General features: G+C 47.5%; 1 protein-coding gene across 1 annotated transcript in view; it reads right to left on the bottom strand.

The window, feature by feature from the left end:
* LOC119170837 (caprin-1) overlaps positions 1–24,913 on the bottom strand; it is a 39,162-nt gene that overhangs the window by 6,733 nt on the left and 7,516 nt on the right. Inside the window, exons 3-6 of the mRNA XM_037422102.2 lie at positions 23,204–23,290; positions 22,088–22,415; positions 15,727–15,905; positions 8,145–8,865 (exon numbers count right to left, since the gene is read on the bottom strand). Coding sequence (XP_037277999.2) covers positions 8,145–8,865; positions 15,727–15,905; positions 22,088–22,415; positions 23,204–23,290 — 1,315 coding nt within the window. The remainder of the gene's footprint in view (positions 1–8,144; positions 8,866–15,726; positions 15,906–22,087; positions 22,416–23,203; positions 23,291–24,913) is intronic.

Below are 24,913 nucleotides of genomic sequence, written 5' to 3'. Positions count from 1 at the left end.
TTCCTCTTAGCACTCTTTCCCAGGTAATAAAATATATCTACAAGAACTTCGTCCACTTTTGCTGGAAGGCACACTGCTCCCTTCTCAGCTGCCAAGTTTATTAAGTGGCATGCGCACCCGATTTTAATCAAATTTTCTTGGACTTCCACCAGCACCGCTGCCACGCCATTTTTTTTACCAAGCATCACGTTGGCGTTGTCAGAACAAAACGCTACACAGTTCGTAACCGGTATATGAAACGACGCGAGAGCCTCCAGAATTAGGTTGCCTATGTTGCGACCACTTGCTTGTCCCGTCAACGTACACAAAGAAAGTAGTCGACTCTCAACTAAGCCAGACTCCCCCACGTATGTCACCACGATCGGGTACAACTGCGAGTGGCGACCATTACTGCCGTCGATGGCAACCGAGAAAACTTTTTGCTTCAAGGAACTCACTATGCGCTCCTGAGTGTGGTTTGTCATCTCGCCAACAATTGCACTTGTCTTGGTTCTCGCACAGCCGTACCGCTTTGCGACATCCGAAGTAGAGAACATCTTTCGTAGCAGGGGACCCACGTGGTCAGAGACTGTCAATGGAAGGTTAGCAGAAACCCAGTGAAGAGACATTCCGCTCGGATCACGTCACTATTAGAGTTCCGCTTTGAAAAAACGGTCCCAGCTGCTGCTGCTTTTCTTGGCATTGCACGTGACTTACGTGTTTCTTGGATGAAACGTGAGCGACGTCGGTTTTGCCTCCGTGAAAAACGCTGATATCGCAGCCACACACCGCGCAGAACGCAAAATGCTTGCCCTTCCTCGATTCCACGATGCAGGGGAATTCGGATGTGTACTGCTTCAAAAACACCTATAAGTACTGTTTTCGCTCCCGCTCTTTACTAAGAGCCATGGCTGACAGGAAACCAAGACACCAACACCACTGCTCCGAAGCACGCCAACTCAACCGCTAACAAAGCACAACATGGCGAACATCGCAAGCTCGATCAACTGAGTGATGGCGATGGCAGTTGGTTTTGATTAGTCTCACCAAAGTTGCCAGGCCAACAGTATATTTTCTGCTAAAAACGGCTAAAAATTTCCGCAAAACCGTTTTTGCACGCTTCCCGGAAGATCTTCCGGAAGATTTTTGCGCCAACCATACAAACGGGTCAAAATTTGTACATTGTACGGGTAATCCGGAAGACTTGGCAAATCTGCATGTTTGTCTTTTACTAGAAAAGGCATACATAAGTAATTCTAAGGATTGTAGCGCTTATCATGCTGCGCTGACCATGTAATGCTTGCACGGAAAGGAGAGTGTTTCCAACGCTTCGCTAAGAAGACACGGTGGTGGCCCCTACCCGTCGCCTTGGGTTTTACACCCTATCACCTCTGAGACGAGCGCGCACGCCCGTCTCAGGGCCACATGCTTTGTTTTCCAAAAAAACACTGCCAGATGGCGCTCATGTCTCACGTGTGACGCGACTTGATGCGCTCGTTCGCTTCTGCTGCACGCTCGAGGCACTTTAACACCTCCGGAATACCATTCACCGATTTTCTTGCACAGAACATCAAATAAATGTTTTGTTCACTCTCTCCACATGCAAGACATCGTCTTTCGACGACATTTGCAAATTACATACAGATACGAGGCCATTTTTTTTTGCTCTCTTCGCGTGCGTCGTTGAAAGAAGAGTTATGTGGCAGGGAAAGGAAAGAGGAAAGCGTGGCACCAGCGCGTGAGAGACCCCCCCTCAAGGGGCAGAGCCGTGCTTCCGCAAGGGGCAAAGACTGCAAAAAATAGTGCCTTTTTCCTTTTTTTCAACCACACAATCATTCAACCCAGTGACAGCTTCCTGTTTTTTTTCTCTCTCTCGTCGCGCGCTGCATTGGGAGGAGGGACGGGAAAGGGAGAAGCGTGACACGGTCGCGTTGCAGATCGGCATTTGAGCGAGAGCAAACATTCCATGCAGCCTTTTCTTTTCTTTTCAGTTCCTTCGCGAGCAGCAGTGAGGTGTCGCAGGTGCTGCGGCAAGTTTGGGTGGCATGCTGAAAGCATTTTCGGAGCACGGTATGTTTGAATTAACCGTCGGAAGTGCTTGGGCATTCGAATTACCAGGCGTTTTCGCCTATTGGGATACACATAGCTTTGACGGGACCTCATCGCGAATTCGAATCAACCGGAAGTTCGAATTAAGCGTGTTCGAAATAATGAGATTCGACTCTATTTCACAGCACAGTGCTTGGAAGGACAAGTTCATATCCGTCAAAACAGATGTGCTGCGCCCCCAGGAGTCCACGCTTCCAGAGCATAGACGGCAGTCGCGAGCGACTGCAAACAAACGAACACTGCGACCGATCCCAAGTGACGGCCTCTGGCGAATACCGACGCCGCGCCGGCCTCCGAGAGATTGGAGGAGGGGGAAAAGAGAGGCATGTTACGAAATTTAAGGGACTTTAGCGCTTTGTATGGCAAAACACCATATTTCAAATGCCGGAGAAACCTCTTTGCTGATAGCGCCACGTAAGCTCAGTGGCACAAAAACAAAGCTCGTAGCGTTCGAAATGGCACTTGCGCTGCGTAGAAACATGCCGCGCGCTTGCCATCTCGGGACCTATGCAAAACGCAACCGCACCCACCGCGCCGATGGTGCATTGTGCGCCCGCAACGTTTGTGCACTGCCATCCGATGCTGCATTTTTGTTGTTGGGTTTGTCGTTGTGAACTTGGTTGGGACACATGCTGCGCAGGGCACATTCGGCCGGTACGCTAGCTACACGGCTGGGTACTAACAACATGCGCTGAGCATTGGAACCAAGCGGCTGGACGACACTTCAGCGCCGATCCATGCACTTTCGTTACGGGAGGAGGAAACAAAAAGAGCTTCGGGCTACGAAAAAGATTTGTCGCACATTTCATGGGTCTAAACAAGCAATGTCATCAGCCGAAATTTTCGCTGTTACAACTCCTGTGACCTGTTTCTACCATGTAGTAAACCCTCTACTTTCAAATTGGCATCAACTTTTTTGAAAAAAAAAAAAAAAGGGTTTATTACACGAGTAAATCAGGTATTACTTATTGGCTATACCGAACAGCTAAAATATCTTCTTGAATTTCCCATGCAAATATATGGAACTGATGGTCCAATATATCAAACTCCCGCTCAGCGGAACGTCCGCTATATCGAACGCTGCGCGGCATCGAAGCCCACGAAGTTGATTTTTTTTAGCGAGTAGTATTGATCAACTTTCACCCCGTTCTAACAAGTTCAGATTCCTTTGCGTGCACTGGTTATGAAAAGGCAGTATTATTCCATCGCGCTAATATGGTTCGTTGCTTGGCGCTTGAGAGTACGCCAGTATGTTTGATGCGCGATCTGCAGGTCTTGAGGGGGGAGGCTACCTTTGAAGGGCAACTTTTTTGTTTGTTGAGATATCTTAATGAAATTTTCAGGGTACACTAATAGCAAAGCCATTTGAATAACCACAAAGTTTCATGCAGTTATGTTCACTGGTTCCCAAGTTACAGCCATTTATCAGGGTTGTCCACATGGGTCCCTTAGTCAGGGTCTGGAGAATTTGAAAAATGTGCTAGCACTGTGAAATTCACTATGATGATTCCTGGATAGGTGCTTTAGGGCAAGACAGAGCCCTTTTTTTAAATTTCCTTGCCAAAAAATGTTAGCAGAGCACTGAATTTAGTGTTCACAATTTGGCTCTCATCAATGAAGTTTTAGTTAATTATTACAAATTACAGACACAATAAATTGAAAAAGCAGGCTTGTCTTGCCCTGGGCAATTTATTAAGGTGCATAATAAAAAAAAACCTGATAGAAATCAGACCAGCAGTTCCAGAGAGATCACCTGACTAAGCAGCCTCACTGGCCAAAAAAGTCATTCTGAGAAAATTGACTTCGAAAGTTTCAAACATTTATTATGGTCTAAAATGACCCTGCAGAGTAGCTAGATGTGTCCTTAGGCTCTCTTTTTCTTTGCCACTTTTCCTGCTTCTCATTCATCCGTTTCTGAGCCTTTCTCAGACACAGAGAGTCTTTCTCCGCAGCTCGTTGAATGGTTAGATGGCCAGGTGCGAGTCCCACTGATGACGACAACTCTTGGGTGGCCCTGTAGCAGCCGGCATTATACCGCAAAACTGCGTCATGCAGTGCTGTCTCGACAGCAATCAATGATGCATGTTGCTCCTTGGGCATCAAGGACCATAAAACAGAATGGAATGACTCCGATGCATTTTGCGTCTTTGCTCCCAGGCAGCGTTGCAGTAGAGAAGCCTGCGAAAGGCGCTGGTAGACTGGCAGCAGCGCTTCTGCAACGTAGCCCGGAAGATTGTATTTGTGCTTTGGAGGTGGCACGCCATTCCCCTTGCAGGCATTATGACGGCACCAGAGTCTGCACCTTCCGGGCACAAGTCATGGTGAGGATCCTCGTCAGTTGAGGTGACGTGATAATATGACGCCACCACTGCACGCTGCATTGCAGCCACGTTGTTTGAATTGTTCCGCAGTGCCCAGCCATAATAGTCTGTGAGTTTATCAATAAGGGCTTTTGTCAATCTGCCCTTCCCTCCCAGAGCCTGTTCGCTTTTCTGCACAAGATTACGTAGGGCTGTGCCCATCCTCTTCCGGACATGGTTCAAGCATTTTTCTTTCACAATAGGGACTAGCCCATAAACATTGTCTTGTTGAAGGACAGAGAATGTGGCGCTGTCCCCGTCAGATACAATGGTTGTATACCGGAGGTTATGCTTGGACAGTGAACGTGAGAACAGAGTTACAGCTGCTTCAACCTCCATCCTCCCAGACTTGGCATCAGTGTTTTTTTGGCACACATGGTGCTTCAACCAGCTTGCATAGCCCTCGTCTTCAGGCTTCGGTCCTACCTGGCAGCCGAGACACTGATTCGATAAAACTACAGCATCCAAGATGAGGCCTGTGTGATACTCGATGATTGCACCAACTCCAATGTGAGATGTATGTCCGCGCTTATGCCACGTGCCATCATAGTTCACTGTAATGTCCTTGCAGAAAGATGGGTCCATCTCCTTGTACACCTTTTTCACAGCAGAAGCCGATTCTTCATAGAATTTATCCAGGGTCTGTTGCTGTGGTTCTCTGAATTGCTTCAGGTGCCTCTGGAAAGTTCTGTGGTGCAGGCCACGGTGGGAAACATTCATAGTTGCCCAAAAGTCGTTGAGGCTGTCTGTCCCTTCCCTATTTGTTTCATGGCCGTAATGGCTCTTATATTCACGTCGAAGGCCATTGACTCGTTCTGACGAGCAGAGCTCCACGAACTTGAAACTATTCCACAATGTGGACATACCAGCTCAAGCTTCGTGGCAAGTCCAAGCTGGGTGCCTCCTTGAACTTTCATCCCGGTCGCGAGGCAGCGCGGGCACAAGGTCTTGGACAGCATGTCGCTAAGGGCATCCCCTTGCACGAGGAAATATCTCTCGCCTTCGGTCGTAGCGGTGGCAGCTTCGGGTTCAGGCATCATCGCTTGAAACTTCCTCTCGGTTGCTGGCATAGCGCCAAGCTTTCGTTGCACAGCAGCACGTTCTCTCTCCGCCGTCGCCAACTCCTCGCACGTCCGAAAACGTGTTTGGAAGTGCACAGTCGACGACGCGGTCTCACTGTTCGGGTACGGAATCAATGCGGTTGGCGAGCGCGACACACCAGGCGCACTTGAGCACGAAACACCAGCCTCACTCGTCACGGCGGATCCTTGTGCCGATGGTGTAGAAGTCTCGTCGCTAGAAGCGTCGACGCAATCGTCTTGAAAAGATGAAGCGGAAGCATCGGTGCAACTGTCGCCGCGCGTGGGCGTGCAGGTGAGCTTCGCCATGCGTACGAGCTTCAGCTGACGCTTTCTTGAACTGAACGCGTGCCGAGTCTTGAACTTCGAAATGCCCATCGTGACCGTCAGCGCAACAATCCGCGTCCCGTGAACACGGCGGAAGATCGTCTCGTGAGGACGGTAGTGATCGTCTCGTAAAGACGGTAGAAGATCGTCTCGTGAAGACGGTAGAAGATCGTCTCGTGAAGACGGTAGAAGATCGTCTCGTGAAGACGGTAGAAGATCGTCTCGTGAAGACGGTAGAAGATCGTCTCGTGAAGACGGTGAAAGATAGAGGAGCACGTGTGACAACCGATCGGAATGATGGCAAACGGGGCACACAAAGAACGCCGGCACTGCAAGCGCCGGTGCAGACGACGAGCCGGCGCATGCCGGAGAAGCAGCTACGTCATCGCGCACAGCAGCCAATAGGAGCCGCGCGTTCCCCCATTCCCTCGAGAGGCGCGCGTTTTGTCCAATCGCGGCTTCGCATCCAGGCAGCGGGACATTCGAAAGCTTTCGCGAGCCCCCCAATCGTGAGCGACTCCCGCCTCGGAGCGCCACCGCCACTGCCGCGGGTGGCGAAAAAAAAAGCGCGAGAATTCACGAGCAAAACAACATCAAGATGGCGGCGATCGGCCGAGCGGTTGGGAAATGGCGAGCGCGCAAAGTTGGGGTATTTTTGGCGCTCGCTCGCCGCTTGCCGGCTGCCGCGGCATGTTATAAAATTTATTTGACGTACTTTCGCGATGAATTAGACATTGATATTTACAGTAGAGGCAGTTTATGAGTCATACTGCCCGAGTATGTGGTTTTCAAAAAATCGACTTTTTCGCGATTTTTCGGTTTTCAAAGGGCGCGTCCCCCCCCCCTTAATGCCCGGGCATAGTGTTCTTCAAAAAGACCGATTGCCGAGGACACCCAAATGAGAATAAGAAGTGACTCTGCGATTCGCGATCCCTTCCTTGTTTGTTAGCGCACAATGACATGGGAGCCTGAAAAGCATAGCCGTTGAAATGTGCAATCTTGTGACGCACTTTAGTGTTCCCAGTTTTAAAATGCATGTCTCGAAGGCTATGCTTTTTTCGCATCAAAGCAGCATGTGCTAGCTACAAAGGCACAAGTGACATTGATATCGCCAACATGTCGACTGTGGGAACTTGTCTTTTGCACCTTTTCAGGGGGGGGGGGGACAATCCCTTCCTTCGCGTGCCTTTTGGACTTGTGTACTTTTAGCCTTGTATCTGATAAACCCCATTCGGGAGTTGAACTGAACGTTGACTCGCACATAGCCATAAAAATTATGACTGGTGCTTGGAGCTACGTCAAGTAAAGTACCGTCGTAACCTTTTCTTGTAGGCCCAGTGACGACTTCGGGTGCGTCGCGACCGCTGACAAAGGTGTACGGTGCCTCGGTGAATTCTGGAACTTCGCATTTCTGGGCACCATCTCGGACAGCGAGCGACTTTATCAGTGCAGATGACAAGGTAGCTGTTTCTGACTGCATCGATGCTGATCATGGCTTCCCTGCCGCCTCGTAGGAAACACAGCCGGGCTACAAAGCTCACATCGGCGTTCTGCATCAATCAACGCTGTTGTGGCCAAAGGAGCTGAATTAGCTTATTTGAAAAGCTTTAATGACATTAAGGATGACTGAAATGCAACGGCACGCAAGCAAAAAAGTTTACGGATCATTTTCATGCAACATAAAGTGCAATAACTTTCAGTTCACAACTTGTTCTTCATTATACTGTGAGCGAATGATTATGTAAGCACTTGTAACAATTTCCGAGGCCTGAAATGCTTTAATTTAAGCCTTAAAATACACATACTGTGTATTCCAAATATCGATATATCGAGCTATTTTGCGATCGCCTTCGAGTTCGATATATCCAGGACCAACTGTATTAGTTTGTAAAGTCTAATAGCAAGGACTAGAATATTCTATGTGCATCAGAGCATCTTCCATGGCTTTACCATCACACGAAACGCTCTTCGATCGGGTTAATCGTGCTATATGAGACTGTTCCTGTGACGCCGCGATTATGTCCCATCTTGGCGTGACCGTGGAGTGCTTTTATATACTTGCAAAAGACCATACCTTTGATGCAATTTCAATAAAAATCATTTGGAAGCACACCAGCATTGCTTACACCTCAATTCTTGTCAGAGTGCCTGGAAATCTTTTTTACACAACCATTCCGAGAAGAAAGTATGCACAACGTAAGTGATTAAAGAAGCTGTATGGTTGCTAAACATCTTGAATTTGCAAAAATGTTTACAAACTGTATGATCAGCCTAGCACTGAGTTGCCTACCTTTGCCATTTGTGTAGCCACCCCTCCTGGGAGGCCCACCCTGGCCGCCAGGGCCACCTCTCCGGGGTCTCCGGTCATCACCGTGGGCATTGCGGAGGCTCTGGTTGGTGAATGTCACAGTGGGGATCGGCATGTGTTCAGAATAGTCTATAGTCAGCGGGGGCAGCTGTGGTTGGTGCGGCGGTTGGTGTGGCTGTGGCGGGTGTGGCTGGGGATGCGGCGGTTGTTGCTGGACAACAGGTTGTTGCACTGGCTGTACCACAGGCTGTGGATGAGGTGGGAGGGGGTGGCTCATTAGCGGCTGATGAGGAGCGCCGTGGTGGGGGGGAGGAGGCACAGCCGCCACGGGATGGGGCGGGGGCCCGGCGGCCAGCACGAAGCCAGCGGGCTGGACGATGGCGGCAGGTGGAAGAGCCATGGCAGGCACCGAGGGGAGGGCCGCCACGACAGCCGGATCCATGTGCGGCGACTCGAGGTCGATCTGAGACTCTTGGAAGAAGTCGAGTCGGCCTGGGACCAGGGATGGAGCCTCCGCTACCGCGGCAGATTCGGAGACTGCGTCACCGGGCAGCAGCGGAGATGGGGCCGTGGTCGCTTGTACAACGGGTGCCACCGGCATGGGGGTCGCCTCGGTCTCCCGCAGGGGGCTCGGCACTGTTGCTACCGGCTGTGGAAGTGGTGGTTGCTGCTGCTGTGGTGGCTCTACCAAGGATTCGGGCACCTGCGTACACGAGCCAGTCCAGTTGCGTGCTAAAAGTACGCGATTTCGTTTCTTCGAAACCCACTCAAGTAAAGAAGCGAGATCAGGAAAGTTTTAAACATGCATTGAAGGGCCCCTATGCCACCCAGAGTTCAAAATGTGGTTGTGGTGGGTAAGTAAGTGTACAAGTCTTCAATGAATATGTAGCTGTGAGAATTTTTCATAACTGTGCCGTAATAGCGGTACTAGACACAGATTTGATGATCAAAACACTCTGATAGCTCCGTTCACTCTTTCCTTCACTACCCTCAACCGGTCTCTCTCCAAAAGCTACATAAGCCCTCCTCACCGAAAGCCCCTCCCAGCCATGCGTGACATGCATCACTGCTGATGCAAGGTGATTCCGTCAACTTCAAGCTTGTTGGCAAACTGCTGTTGCCGTACTGGCCCATACTCCTACGAATCATGCTAATATGGCCCGTTTTGAGTTTGCCCTTTTAAAAGATTGTCAACATGATGGGTCCGTAGAATGACATGCCGTGCAAGAGCTTCTCCACGCGAGATAAGAAGACGGCGCTTTATCTATCGTGTGGTTCTTATTTTTCTAGATTTTTTTCAAAGCACTGTTTTTTCAAATATGCATTCCCAGTGAAGTACAAGCGACAACAGTTTTCATATTGGGAGATCATTTGAAAGGAAAGCTATTAAGCATGCTTTTAGAGGTGGAAGTGGGCTTCAGTCGTTTAAAGCAGCTCAAAGATCAGTAAAAATGATGTTTTGAAGTAGCTTTGGAGCAGTAAAAGGGAAATTTCGGAGCTGCTTTGTAGCACCAAAAGGCGTGCTTTGGAGAAATGCAAGTTAGTTTCGGAGCAAATTTCTAAACTCGCACATAACTGTAAAGTTTCATTTTTCATCTTGAAACACACACACACACACACAAAAGTTTGAGCAGTTAAAACATGAAATTGTTAAAGCAAAATAATTTTTAAAAACTGTACGTAAGAAACGCTTTGGGTAGACAATATAGACCTCAGACGAATTATAACATTAATGTGAAAAGATTTAATAGTGCACTACAGCACACATGAATAGGAACTGGTGACCAGAGATGTCCTAATAAAAGTTATCGCCATTCTGAGCGTGTGCTAGTCTACAGCAGGATGAAAGCTTCGCCCAATGATGTCCAGTTTACCCTATCCTGTGCTTTCACATCATCCCAGCAAACTTCCCAATTCCGTCACTCCGTCTAGCCCTATGCATTGTCCTGCTGGATTTTCCATCCTTGTAAACCAATCTGTTGCTCTTACTGCCAACTGGTTCAAGTTCTACACATCACATGACAAGCCCAGGTCCATTTTTTTTATTGATGTCACCTTTGATAACTGCAACTACTGTCTATTCTGCCATCCTATGATATCTCAATGTTATTTGTATCTCTTTACGTTCCCAAATACCACTTCCAAAAATAAATTGCGAAATCTTATGCTCTGGACGAAGTGCCATAGCTTGGTCCGTGGCTAATAAAATTTTTTTCGGGGAGGGGGGGGGAGCAAGCACCTGCAAAAGGCCTTAAAGAACCCCCATTTTCACTATTTACTTTCGGTAAAACGCCCCCTGCATCAGAATTTTGAGGGGGGGAGGGTGGCCCGTTCACCTCCCCAGGGCTGCGGGCCTGGCCACGGCCGAAATGAGAGCCACGCGCCAATTCTAGGCGATGGTACCGCAAGTTGTTTTTTATTGAGAGCGTTATTGCTGCCGTTGTCATTTTATGTTCTTACCCGCGAGTAAAAGTGCGCGAGTGGGGCGATGACTGCTGCTAAAGCAAAGATCAAACGAGCCGGCCCGTTTCTGCTGCTCACAATACACATGCGACAACATCCTGCAATCTTGATAGCGGGATGAAAAAAAAAAGGGGGGGGGGGAAATGCCCAAGCAGTAGCTGTGACCTTCGATTCTAAAGACACTGTTTTGATTGCTGCCTATCTCGGCAAGCATCAGTGCAAGTCTAGCATACCATTTTACATGCTGTGCTCTCAATGCGAAAAGACTGAGCGAAACGATCCTTTCTCCTTGAAGCGGCGGCATTCTCTTAAGGCTGGTGCACACCGGCGACTAGCAGCGGTCGCGCGACCATTCGCGACTGGCGACCAAAAAGCGACTGATGTTCACACCGACAGAGGCTGCATGCGAGCGACCGGAAGTCGCAAAACCGGAGAGTCACGTCCGGGTCTCGTTATTAGCGAGAACTCCTGAGACCGGCGCGATCAGCTGATCGCCGCCAGCTGAGTCCGTTCTCGCACAGCGTTCCCAACAGCGTCAAGTTCGATTCAAGCGAAGAACAAGACAATTTCAAGGTGCTGATGCACTGTGCCATGGTGTCAGCGCTGGCATCACAGATGCCTCTAAAGAAAAAAAAAAAACTGGTAGTGGATGTGACCATCCTTTCGATCGCGGGATTTGACCGGCCATGCAAGCCGCCTGCCTTCAGAGCTGCGCTGACACGACGAGGAGTATTTCCGAGAGTCGTACGTATTCAGAAACCATCCTTGAATTTCCCTTGACTTGCCACAGCCTAGAATGCAGCACAAATGCGTCTCGAACATGGAGTCTTAAGTCGTTGCCAAGGCATGAAGTACAAACGCGTTCCAAACACGCTGCGTTGAATGCGCTGACAAGCCAAGTTCAAGACAAAAAAAAGTTTCCGAATACGGGGAAAAGACAGTGCACAATTTATTTTCTCTTTACTTTGACGGTGTTTAGCTTCTTGCGAATGCCACCACGTAAATTCGACACTTTGCTCGAGTTGCTGCGGCCCGTCATCTCCAAGCCAAGTATTCCGTGGTGGCCATGGTGCCACAGACCCAGAGGAACGCACTCGTTTGTATCTGGCGGCAGGAAGCCAGCGCAATGAAAAAAAAATTGAGTATCGCTGATTGGTTAAGCAGCTTTGCGACTGCAGTCGCGCGACTGAAAAATCGACTGGTTGCGACTGCAGTCGCGCGACTGAAAAATCGACTGGTTGCGACTGCAGTCGCGCGACTGAAAAATCGACTGGTTGCGACTGGTTGCGACTGGTTGCGACTGGTTGCGACTGGTCGCGACTGGTCGCGACTGGTCGCGACTGGTCGCGCGACCGCTGCTAGTCTCCGGTGGGCACCAGCCTTTAGAGTTTTGTAGAGTTACGCGATACTGGAACAAAAAGTAAGCTGCCAACCTTACTTCGTACAAGAATAAAACTAGGTGCCACTGAATTCATTGTTGCACCCTTGTGGTGAAACCAATTTTGTAGTTCTTTCGGCTTCTATGCTTTGACGGTCTCCATCGCAAAGTGCACGTAGTACCGTTGTGTTCCACGGATGCTTGGCAACGGTGTTGCGAGCTTTTTTTTTTTTATCTACTCATTTTTCAAAACAGCTGCAGTCTTGATAACAGAATTCAAGCATTTTGTTCCTGTGGCACAACATTCATGCATGGTGTTGAGTTCACGCCAGGTGCAAGCACATTTCTCCAAAATATGACGTGAACGAACCACTTGGAATACGAGTATGATGGCATTCGTTGCATATCCAACGCATAATGCTTAGTAAAAGATAAGACTATGCTAAAATTGGCACAGTATAAGCAAATGCTAGTTTATGCACAGCTTGCTTGGGGTAAAGATGAGGCAGCTGTAGCTTGTCCTTGTCCACATATAGTACAAACATAAGACCATTTGCAGACTTTGAACTAAAAAGATTCCTCATGGGTCAGCCATTGGAAGACATACATAGCCCAAAAACTCAGATTTTGCGAAGAAAGCTTGGGTACACCGAGCTTCTAGGAGCAGTGATCCTTTGACATCCTATCAAGGTCTATGCAAAAGAGAGCTGGAAGAAAAGGACCTCCTTAGAGAAAACTTCCTTCCAGAAACTTGAAGCAGGGCTATAGTGACCTGTTCAAACATACTTGGACGGCTTTTCATCACGCCCGTCTCCATCTCATCTTCAGGATCACTAAACTGCCTTTTTTTCCACTTGATCACTTCCTAAATGCACCAGCTACCCTGCTCTCGAAAGGGCAATACTTTTTTTTCTGTGTCTAGGCCAGTGTATTGAAATATTATATATATATATATATATATATATATATATTATATATAGTCATATTTACTCCCATAATGAACGCACACCTTACATTTGCCAGCTGCAGTCCCGCTAACACTAGGCACCTCCTTGCCCATTGGATCTCCGTTTCATTATTATGCCAACCCCATTCGGCCACCTTGGCCTGCTCCCTCCCTTCTCACCTGCTGTTGTGCCCCGTATTGTTATTTCTACCTGCCAGCACTTCCTACAGATAAGAAACATTAAGGCCCACCTACACGCCGGCGATTTTCGAGCCATCAACACAGCTGTCGCAAAGTGTCGCCACTGCATCGAAGGTTGCTGGAAAGCCAGAAAAAAAAAAGATCGCTGGTCACCCAGAAAAGATCGTGCTGATTTAAGCAAAATTAGAGACTGCATCCAAGATCATGCTTCCTACCATGACTCCTTTTCTTTTTTTTTCAATGACGCAAAGCGTTGAGCCTGCTAAAAAATAATTCGTAATCCATTTTTTAGAAAAGGTCTACCATAACTTAGAAGGGCACTGCTCATTTGTAGGAATTCGTGGTACAGTTGTGGTTTACCCCTCGCCTGCTCAGTACCTGTCCCACTATTTTTTGCGGAGCCCCACCGCGGTAGTCTAGTGGCTAAGGTACTCTGCTGCTGACCTGCAGGTCGTGGGATCGAATCCTGGCTGCGGCGGCTGCATTTACGATGAAGGCAGAAATGTAGGCCCGTGTGCTCAGATTTGGGTGCACATTAAAGAGCCCCAGGTGGTAGAAATTTCCAGAGTCCTTCACTATGGCGTCTCTCATAATCATATGGTGGTTTCGGACGTTAAACCCCACATGTCGATCAATCAATTTTTTGCAGACTGCAAATAAGTGTAGCACAATTCCAATATATTTATCATTACTCCCGCTTGAAATTTTTGCGTACAAAATGTTAAGAACTGTTCTGGACCAGAAAAGGAACGTGGCTTTTTGCGGTCAAACAAACCTAAAACAGAAATTAAATAAGGTTCGTTCAGACACTTTCATCGAGGCTATGATTGGGTCTCAACAAATGTGCCATTGTCTATTGAGAGGTAGCACCAATTGGGAACTTTTTTTTTTTGTTAACAGCTTAATCTCATTCCAAACATAACTGATCAATAGATTGACACTTCTGTTCCATGCATTAATAAAAAGATGCAAGAGGTTGTGCAGCCATTTGCCGTAGCAAGTGAACAAAGCAGAACAGCCCAAGTTTTTTTTTTCTGCCGCTGGAACTCCAAGCACTTATAAACTGGATGTCATTCTCTGGGAAGGCACTATTTTTTAGCTAATATCCAATGCTTCCTTCCTTGTGTTAGAGTATACTGAAAATTTCTTTCCCTTCATATGAACTTAGTTATGCACAAGCCTATTGTTCCTTAAGATTACAAAAGTGCCACCGCACAGTCCTGCATTAGAGAATGGCGTGGTTTTGGGATGTTGTGAGCAAATTTTACAATTTTATTGTGAACAGTTGGTCAAAGTTGAGACAATCTACAATCTTTACGTCCATCGTGAAATGATGGACAAAACAGTAAAGAATGTTTCCAACACACGATACTTGGACGTGCCTCGTTGGAGAGAGAGCCAGTAGTATTGGAAGTGCTAGGGAGACCGACCCTAGTGGTTCCAAAAAGACAGAAGTGCATGACAAAAAAGGAGGACCTTGGCATCAATCGCTCGGCAAGAAATTTGAGGAAAAGAGTGCCATGGCAAGAAAGCAATCTTCAATCGCCGGAAGCTCTCTTGACACGGGGTGCTTCGCTTAGATTACACTGTGAATGAGTTCACCTAACTGTAGGCATAACAAAAGCAGAACTACAGTTTTCAGAAGCCTTTCTAGCCAATTCATTATAGGAGAAATTTCGCATACAGGAGAATGCAAAGAAAGCCTAGATTTTAAGCAGTAAAGAAAAAAAACGAGAACCTCCTAAAAATTGCCTGGTAACAAAAAAAAAAAAAAACTATCATCTAGTCCATGCATGAATCTCAGATATTGCAGAAGAGACCTTTCAGGAGCACATAGAAATGGACAAGACATTGACAAACTACAAAAATATGGAAAAAAAAAAAGGTGCACCATGCGTGAATCCCTAAGAAACGCAGTTTTATTGATGATAACCGAACTTTCAGGCACAGCTTCCATGAAGGCACATCCACCAAAACTGCGTCAGCGTGGCACGCTGAGCCAATGATATTAAATTGCAGACCATGGTGCTCCACTTTCAACAGGAAAGGCAACACATCTGTACATCACCCGCACCAGTAAAAGAAAAGTGACCATAGCACCACCAAATAACCCCATACAGCACTGCTTACATCTGCATAGAAACAGTTAAACATTGAGAGAATTTATTCACACAATGGACACTTACTTAGGCAACACTTTCTACAGCCTTAATCACACTTATCAAGAACGGGCAAGCACACAGTTTAGGCATTACTGCCTTACACAGCTGCCACCTTCCATTACCGACAAGCTTCCAATCGTGCTTTAGCAACACCAAAAAGACCCAGCATGCATGGAGACTATCTTTATATTAATAGCGCACCTGTGTCTCAATATCTTCGCAATAAACAGCGGTTGATGCAGTCAAGAGGCCACTCTTGACAATTATGGCTCAGACTGTACATTCATAAAGAGCAACATTTCCCCAAGACACCTTCACACCGAGCTTCCAGTGAGCAGCATGCTATGGCATGTCCCATTCACTTAAATACAATTTTGACTGAATAACAGAGCAACCCGAGGGTTTCCGTCTAACCTCGCTGACCGGAGACTCGGACCCTGCGACAGCCTCCGGCTGCGGCTGCTGCTCTTCCTCCTCTGTGGCAGTGGCGTCGTCGTCGGAAGCAGGTGCAGCAGGCGTTGGCTCTTCTCCGGACGTCCCCGAGAAGTACGCGCTCTGTTGCACCTCCAGCAGCACATCCCGCATTGCCTTGTCTGTTGGAAGCGCCCGCAGTCAAGGGTTCGTACTATCTGGCAGTAACCTGCTTTAAAGCACTTTGCTCACTCCACATTTTAAGATATGTCCTACAAGGCTCCGACTTTCTGAAGAGTGCTTTAACGACAGTGCCGACTTGTGCGTGGGCTAAACTTCTGATGAGGTGTGGCCCTCGCATAAAAATGGGCAATATGGGCCAAAGTTGAGACACTGAGCATGAAATGGAGCACAATTGGCTACATTCCTTTGCGATTGCATGCCACTACAAATGTGCAAAAAGCATTGACAAAAAGACGTGCATTTCCCAAGGAAAGGTGAAACTACGTGAAAATGTGCAGTTTTCTTCAGTTTAGGTCAAATCAAAATTTTCCTGCTAACTGAGGTGCCCCATAGTGAAAAACCGATTGGACCCCTCTCTGAACTCTCTGAGCAGAGGACAGCAGATGTTAGCAGAGGACAAGCCTCAGATGGCACAGGCTCCCCAGGCTATGCATTGGCAGTGACAACACATCAGATGGCCCCTGTGCTCTGGCTTCCCCACAGTGTGTGTGTCAGGGAGAGGACAAGAGGGGCCCACACGGTGGGCCCACAGCCTCAACAAGCACGTTCTCATCACACGGGTTCTCAGTCCTAATACATCATCCCTAGAGACCCAATGTCAAGCTCTGCCAACACCAACTCCCTCTGCATTCACCAGTCGGACCCTGTTATATTCGAGCTCAATCCAACCACAAAATGCCAGACATGTTGTTACAAATTATTTCTATCATGCTCCAATAGTTGAAAACACACTGTCTTAAAGGGACATAAAAGAGCAAAACATTTTCAGGTATCGATAAAGTACAATTTCCCAATCCTAAAAACACCACTGAACGCAACATGGCACTTGGTAAACGAGAAAATACGCAAAAAAAAAAGGCGGTGGAACTGCTACTTAAAGGTTCCCGCACCAAAAACTGCGACATCATCGAACTTTGAAGGCATCTACTGGGCCCTACGTAGGTTCTAATCGATACAACTGAAGCACATTGTAATTTCTAGATGCCATAAACCTAGCATACGAAGCTTCACAAAATTTCATCCAGCCACTGTTGCAAAAAATACATTATGAAATTTCTTATGTCTTGCACACAGATTACGGCCAGAAATTTAAAAATAAAACTTCAATCGCATTTCTCCTTTAAGGGGAGACACGGGTCTCGAAGGCTGAGGAATTTCCAAGAAATCGATTTTTTGAAGTATTCTTAAAAATAATATATAGGGTCTGAAGAAGGTGTTCCTAAAATTCTATTGTGATGTAATGCAGATTTGTTGAGTAATTCGGTCTCAAAGTCAGTTTCGTGACCATTTCCACGCACCAAACCACTTCAAAAAAATGGTCATATTCGACGCCGCGGCCCCCGAGAACCAAGCCAATAGCGTGGCCATTTTGGTTGAAAGACGTATTTTGTCTACCCGAATGTATGGTTTTCAAAAAAATCTACTTTTTCGCAATTTTTCTGGTTTCAAAAGGCGCGTCCCCCCTTAACAATCAACTTATGACAATAAAGCTTGTGACACTGAAGTTCTACGAGTGCAGTTCATTAATCTAAAACAGCTCATTGTGTCTATCGTCCCTTAAGGGGAGAGACTGGTCTGAAAAATTTTAATACAATATGTATTTTTCACAGCTGAAAACAAATATGTAATTAGTTTTTTGCAATCACTTTTAGATTTTTAGATATTGACTGTTACATAAACTTGCATTCTGCCCAGCCTTTTGACATCTTCCTCATAAAATATTGCTACAAATTTGATATGACAGCATTCCATGAAGGCCAGGGAGTGCAACAAAACCATAATTTTATTTTTAGCTTCATTGGTACCAGAGTTATGGCCTTGACAAGAATACTCATCAGAAATCTGAAACTGTTGCTTAAGTTTGTTGCTAATTAAATCACTATTGTAATTGAAAATATTACATATTTTTGGTTTTCTTGCACTAATCAATGTATAAGCTTTCAAATGACGCAAGAATGATCAAAATCCGACTGCTACATCAAAAGATACTGTGGGCAATGGCTTAAAGTGTGATGAAAAAAGTTTTGAGAAAACGAGAAAAGAAGTTTAGGAACATGCCGAGCACTTATATTAAACAAGAAAAGGTGTGAATCGGTGTATTAACCATGTTAGAAGCCACCAGGAATGTAGTCATTATCATTCTCTTTGGTGCGCTTTCTTTTCATGGCACACTTGAAGTTTTCAGCATGCTCATGCTTCTTCTCCGATGCCACTAGTCGGAGACTGTTCTTTTCTGAGCATCTTTCAGCGGCCCCAACACTCTGCTGCAGGTGCAGCTCCTTCAATATGGCGGCATCTGCTCTCCCTTTGCCAGCGTTGAACCTTGCGACAGCTTCGGCCACAGCAGCTTCAACGGTGAAAAGAGACGCGTGTTTGTTTTTGGACACGAGCGAACAGATGACGGAGTGCAAGCTCTCGTTTGGGTTCTGTGTTTTGCGTCGCTGACAACGCTCCAGCAATTGGTCAGAGAGGCGCGTGTAAATAGGCCGCAAGGCATCAACCACATACTCCGGCAGGTTGTAGCAATGATTCGGAGGAGTCTCCTGCTTGGCAACAGCCTTGTTGTACTTGCACCAGGACTCTTCACCAGTTGGGCAGTGAGAGTGCTGAGGGCTTGCATCAGTAGATGCTACATGATAAAAGGTTGCCCAGACAGCATTATTCATGGCCTCAATGCTTCCTTGGTTGCTTTGTAAAGCCCATCCATAATATGACGCGAGCTTTGTGACCAGCTCGCCTGTCAGTTTGCCCTTGCCGCCAAGGCTTGGCTTTCCTTCCCTTCGGCTCTTTGTTTTTGCAGGAGGTTTCGAAGTGCTGTGCCCATGCGCTTATGCACATGGTTGACACAGTCCTCCTTTTCTATTGGCACGAAGCCATATACCTGTGCCTCCTGCAGACTGTTGAAGGCCCGGCTGTCTCCATCACACAACATGGTTGTGTAGCGGAGCCCATGTCTCTCCAATGAGCGGCCAAATGAAATTTGTGCTGCTTCCACCTCCATTTGTCCTGGCTTGCTGGAGGTATTCTTTTGGCAAGTGTGACCAGCTAGCCACTTGGCATACCTTGGGTTGTCCTCCTTCGGCCCTAGCTGGCAGCCCAAACAAAAGTTCGATAGGACGACGAAGTCGAGCACATAACCCGTGAATAGTTCAATCACGGTCCCTACACAAATATGGGATGGGTGGCCCCTGGTCAGCCAAGTCCCATCAAAGGAAACGGCGATATTTCCAGGATTTCCATAGTTGAGTTCGGAATACGCCGTTTTCACGGTGCTCGCGCAGTCGTCAATAACGTGCGCAGTAGGGTTCATTTTCAATTGCACATAATCCTGGTATGTCTTGGTGTGCAGGCTTCTCTGTGAAATATTTAGGGCGGAAAAAATATTGTTCAGCGCAGTTTGTCCGTTTCCTGTGCTCATTGCCGCGCGAACCGCGAGCACGTTAATTTCGAAGGGGCCGTGCGCTGCGTCCCCCCCCTGCTCTCGGCGAGCTCCATACGGTCCTCAGTTTACCGCACTCGTCACATGCTAGAACAAGTTTCGCGGCTATGCCATATTTGCGGTCTTCCTCGGAGATTCTGCCAGGCCCGCCACACACACCGCACTTCATACACTAAAGAAGTTCGTTGACCAACTCTAAGCTAACGACGGTGAACGGCGTACCAGGCGTTGCGGCTCCATACGAGTCTCGAAAAAACAAAGACCGCTTGCGTTTTGTGGCAGACTTCGATGAAAGATCTTGCAGAACATCGCTCGCACGACACTATGACCACTTTTTCAGCGGCGGAAACCAGGGGAGTGTCAACGCGCACAGCTCTCGTGTGATCTTGAGACGCGGCTATCGCGTCCGCGATCGCGGGTGCCGCGGCGGCGATAGCGCCGGCACAGCCTGCTTCTTCCGAGTTCTCGACGGCAGAAGGTCTCGCTGGTAATAAGGTGCGGGCTCTCGGACGCCGTTTTCGCCTTTTCCCAAACGCATCAGCACTCCGGAACTTCCGATGACCGCCTGCCATTGCACCGAATGCACGGCCATTGTTAGGCCTCTACGCAAAATGGCGGCTTGCACACCGCTGTCCAGCAGACGAATCCCTTCGCGTCCAATAGGAAACCGGGAACTGCCCCACGTGACAAAAATGCACCAATGATGTGCGAGTATTCAGTTTTTCTTTATGCGCGATAGCTGCAATGTTGCTAGACGAAAAACGTTCTGCTAGGAACAGATAATGGAAAAATGCGTCTTTAAAATGAGACCAAAATGGCCGTGCTACTTGGTGCAGTTCTCGCGCGCTGCCGCGTTGAATACGACCGTTTTTGAGGTGGTTTCGGAAGCGAAAATGGTCATCAAACTGACTTTGCGACCCAATAACTCAACAAATGCGCATTACAGGGCTATAATATTTTAGGAACAGCTTTCTTAGACCTTAATAATCATGAAAAAAAAATACTTAAAAAAAATCGGTTTTTCGGAAAATTTTCGGCCCCCCCATAACCGTGTCTCCCCTTAAATCATACTGCAGACCTTAATCATACTGCAGTTACCTTAATTACTCGAATCTAACGCACACCTTTTTTCCGGTTAAGCGAATTCATAAGTCGCATGCGCGTTAGAATCGAGTACGAACAAAAAAATTACGGTCAATCTATTGCCATCGGCAAATCCAAAATGGCCGCCCCCTACGTGCGTCGGCATGGCGCGTCGGCATGGCGCGTTGGCCATTTCTGCCTATGCGTTTCCCATGTGCGGCACTTCGTACGTGTGCTGAGGAGTTCGTCATCTAGTAGTGCATTAGCATCGACTGCGTGGAAGGGCCGACTCCAAAAACTCGAGTGCACCACGATGCCGCTTTTAAAGAAAAGTCATCGCGTGTGCAGAAACGGACGGAAATCGGGCCGCATCGCAGTCGTTCGGAGTTCCCGAAACGTGCGTGCGGGACCGGCGGAAACAAAAGCAGAAGATTGTCGACAGCAAAGCTTCACGCAAAGGCTTCAGTGGACTACAGCAGGGTCGGTTTCCGCAAATTAAAGAGCTGCTCGGCGAGTATGTGCTTGAGCAGCGAGCGGCACAGCGGCCCGTGACGACAGAACTGCTCCAAGTGCGGGCTATGCAACTAGTCTTAGAAAAAGGTCTAATGCGGAGCCAGTTTAAAGCGAGCAGGTGCTGGGTAACTAACTTTATGAAGAGGAAAGGCTTTTCCCTCCGAAGGGGAACATGCATATGCGAAAAGTTTTGCAGTGGAGTACGATGAAAAGCTTCACAGTTTTCAGAGGTTCGTCCTAAACTTGTGGCGCAACAACGGCTACCTGCTTGGGCAAATCGGGAATGCTGGTCAGACGCCTTTTTACTTCGACATGCCTGGCACCACAACCGTCGAGAAGAACGGGGCGAAGCAAGTTCGCGTGCTGACATCGGTCCACGGTAAAACTACAGTGACGGCAATGCTCTGTTACACGTCAGATGGGCACAAGCTTCGCCTGTACCTCATATTTAAATGGAAGAGGCTCCCGAAAGGAGTTGTTTTTTCGAGTGGTGTTATCGTGCGGGCCAGCGAGAAAAATGGGTGCGCGTTGCAATCGATGCCTTACATTGTTTTTTTTTTCGCGGTGGAAATCGGGTGCGCGTTACTATCGAGGGCGCGGTAGAATCGAGTAAATACGGTACTGTCTTAAGCAGCAGTGTGCAAGTTCGAATATTTAAAAAGATTCCAGAATTCAAGTTCATTACTAGCAGCACTCCCACAAGTAACCAGCCCAAATGATTGGTGTAACTACAGTGCACAGCTACTATGCTGTGAAACCACCTTTCCAGCAGCAATGTGCACCGCTGTGAAGTGCTTCAATGAAATGTCAACCTTAGAGTAATCTGCAAAGACATTCATAGCATCTCACATTCCAGTTAAAAATTTCCAGGAGCTCATGGTTCGAGTAATGATTACTCGGAACCTAGAATTTCTATTGCCAATTTCCTTTACGATTTCCTGAAGGTTTCACATAATTAAGACTTGACAGTGTCTGGCTACTACACAAGTCTAAACAAATGGTACGTCACACGTCACTCCTCGAGTAAAGCTCAGCCACATTTCTCGCTGAACAATGCCCTTTAAAAAGAACTATTGGCAAGGATACATGTCGTGCTGAGCACAGGCTTCGGTCGTGCGTCCAGAAGGGCCACCAGGTGTTCCGCTGCCTGCAGCAGATGGCCGGGGAAGGTGCCCGGCTCACAATCGTCCCGGTCGGGGCACACCAGCTTGTACAGCTGGTCCAACTGGTCAAAGGTCTCCGAAGACAGTCGCGGGGCACCCTCCTCACCATCCAGAAAGCACTGCCGCACCTCGGGTGAACCCAGGGCCATCAGCACATCCTGGACCTCCAGCAGCTCGCGCACCCGCTGAACTTCCCGCGCCTGACGCTCCAGCTGCTCGCGACGCGCCTGGCGTTTCAGCTGCCGCAGGTGCTGCGCCGGCAAAACACGGACACTTAGAATTGGAGGCAAGTGGAATAAACATTAAATGGCAACATCCATACAGACTGCAGAGGCCCCAGTAATGTGCAGTTGACACGGCAGCAGAAGGAGGCATTGACGTCACAGTTTGTTGAACATTGGCGGGACTAAAGTGCAAAGAATCACTCAACAGCAAAAGCAAGATGCTGTGTCCAGTCTTGCTTTTGACATGCATTGCTTTATAGTGCATTTTTGCAGACATTTACCAAATGTAGCAGTCGCCACAGAAGTAAACAATTCTGAAGTGTACTGCCAGCGCTGTACTAGTTTTAGTAGTACAGTCAGTACAGTGCTGTACGGCCAGCGCTGTACTGAAGTGCACTGCCAGCGCTGTACTGTACTAGTACTGTACCAGCGCTGTAGTAGAATTAAGAAAGCCTGCTGGGATAATCGACCTAAAGCATTTAGTTTGAAACTACTGTAAAAGCCAGTGATAGTCTACGCTTTTTTTTCCTAGTTTTTATGGTGCCAAATTTTGGCCCGCACTATACGTCGATCCCAAGAATTTCCAGCTGAATTGCACTGTCCTGCTTTTCCTTCGCCCTTCGCGTACACTTTGTTGCACCTACTAACAGCCCACTCAGCGCAAGTTAGTGCCGAGATGTAGCCTTCTTCGCGAAAGGCACAAAATGCTCCCTGTGTTGTGTGCAAATGCTGACGTTTATTTCTTTTTATCTCTGCATGCAGCTTTTGCACATTTAGTGCAGCACTCGCACATGGAGTAAAGGAAAGCCACAAACCTCTTGGACGACCGCGGTGACACTTTTCTGCAGCTCCTTTGTCAACTCCAGAGTCTCCTGCACCTGTTCATATTTTCCAACCGCTGCCTGAAGAGCGAAGGAAGGCAATTTATTACGATGACAGCATGCTCGAAACAATAAAAAAAAACTTCTAGGGAAATTAGGTACAGTATCAAGGGGCACCTCTTTCCCATTCACCTAACAATCGCAAGCGATAATTCCATACTTATACCCTTGTCACATGAGGCAACTTCGGGCACTTTGAGTGAGCACACTTCGCAGCGAGTGTCATTTGCACGCCGCCAGATGAGAAAGTTTAATTTCGCTCGCTGCAAAGTACACTTGTCGGCAAATGTGTTCACCAACCTTTCGCTGCGACAGTGTGTGCTGCCTCGATAGCAGTGGCTTGCACATAAACTCGCCATTGCGTTGCGGTGCTCGTAGTGTTCTTAAAGCATTGTTTTTATTATTAGAAACAAAAAAACCCTAGTTACTCTTGCCCTTAGTGCGTGGCCACAACCACTAGGGGGATGTGGGAGCACATACCGTGCAGTCGCTTTGTTTACTTCCTTGTTTATGCGCAGGTCAGTCGTTCTCTTGTCATTTGCGACGACGTGTACCACAGGCACTACCGGCGTGCATTCCACTGGAAACTCTACACTGAGCGACACAAGGAGGGCACACCATAAAACCATAAGCCAAAATGGCGGCTACGGTGAACGAGCTTGCGAGTAGCAGTCCCTCGATGTCTCTTGAAATTTTAGCTTCTCTCAATTTCAAACATATGTTGTGCTACTAATCTGCCAATTGCCCCTGCCATTATTTCCCAAGTACACTTCACTTTCTCGTGTAGCAGCAAAACCCCGAGCGACACTGCAACACTCGCTCAAAAGGCCCTCAGGTTGCCACTTGTGACCGCGGTATTACAGTTTCAACATAAAGTGGCGGCAGTGCAGTATTGACAATTTCAAAAGCCACAGCTTTAACAGCAACCGCCGCTAGTTGCACAATAAGTATGCCCTAGAACACAGCACTTGACCTTATTATAAGGATCCCTAAGGCCACTAAATTTCAACTAAGACAGGCAACAACATTGAAGCAAATACCCATGCACTTATTTCAAACATTCATTGACTAAGCTCCCAGTTACAATGGTCAGCTGTATATGAGGGCAGTGACTCTAGGGAATGCTTCATACCAGCACCACTTGTACTTGTCAAATCAAAATTTTGCCACAACCCACATTTTTGGTTCCACAGTAGCCGGAATACGAATCAACTTTGACCTCATCTAGTTGCTCTACACTAGAAACAATGAGAAATAAACATTATTAATGTACTTGCTATACAGGCCTACTCAACCTTAGACCAGTAGGTTTTTTTCTTTGTGTGTGTGTGTGCAAGCAGGCAGAACAAAATTAACTATAACTTCCCATAAAAGAAGACCAAAAGTTGGTTTGTTTTTATTTTTTGCCACTAGGAGTACATCTAAGCACGAAAGGCAAAATGTCTTCGTAAATAAATTAATGATTACATCTATAGAAAACTTATCCCAGCCCATAAGGAAAAGCAACCATGCATAGTCAAATCTAAACCAACGTTTAAAAAAAATGTGCAAAATGGGGGGGACACACTTAGATCCATAGTTTGGCCGCCGCTGCCACCTGCCTGAAGGCCCGGCCGCGCTAGCGGCATTGCGACTCTTGATGCA

Source organism: Rhipicephalus microplus, chromosome 2 (genome assembly GCF_043290135.1).
Source record: "Rhipicephalus microplus isolate Deutch F79 chromosome 2, USDA_Rmic, whole genome shotgun sequence".
Lineage (NCBI taxonomy): Eukaryota > Metazoa > Arthropoda > Arachnida > Ixodida > Ixodidae > Rhipicephalus > Rhipicephalus microplus.
This window is presented reverse-complemented; position numbering and strand designations above follow the sequence as displayed.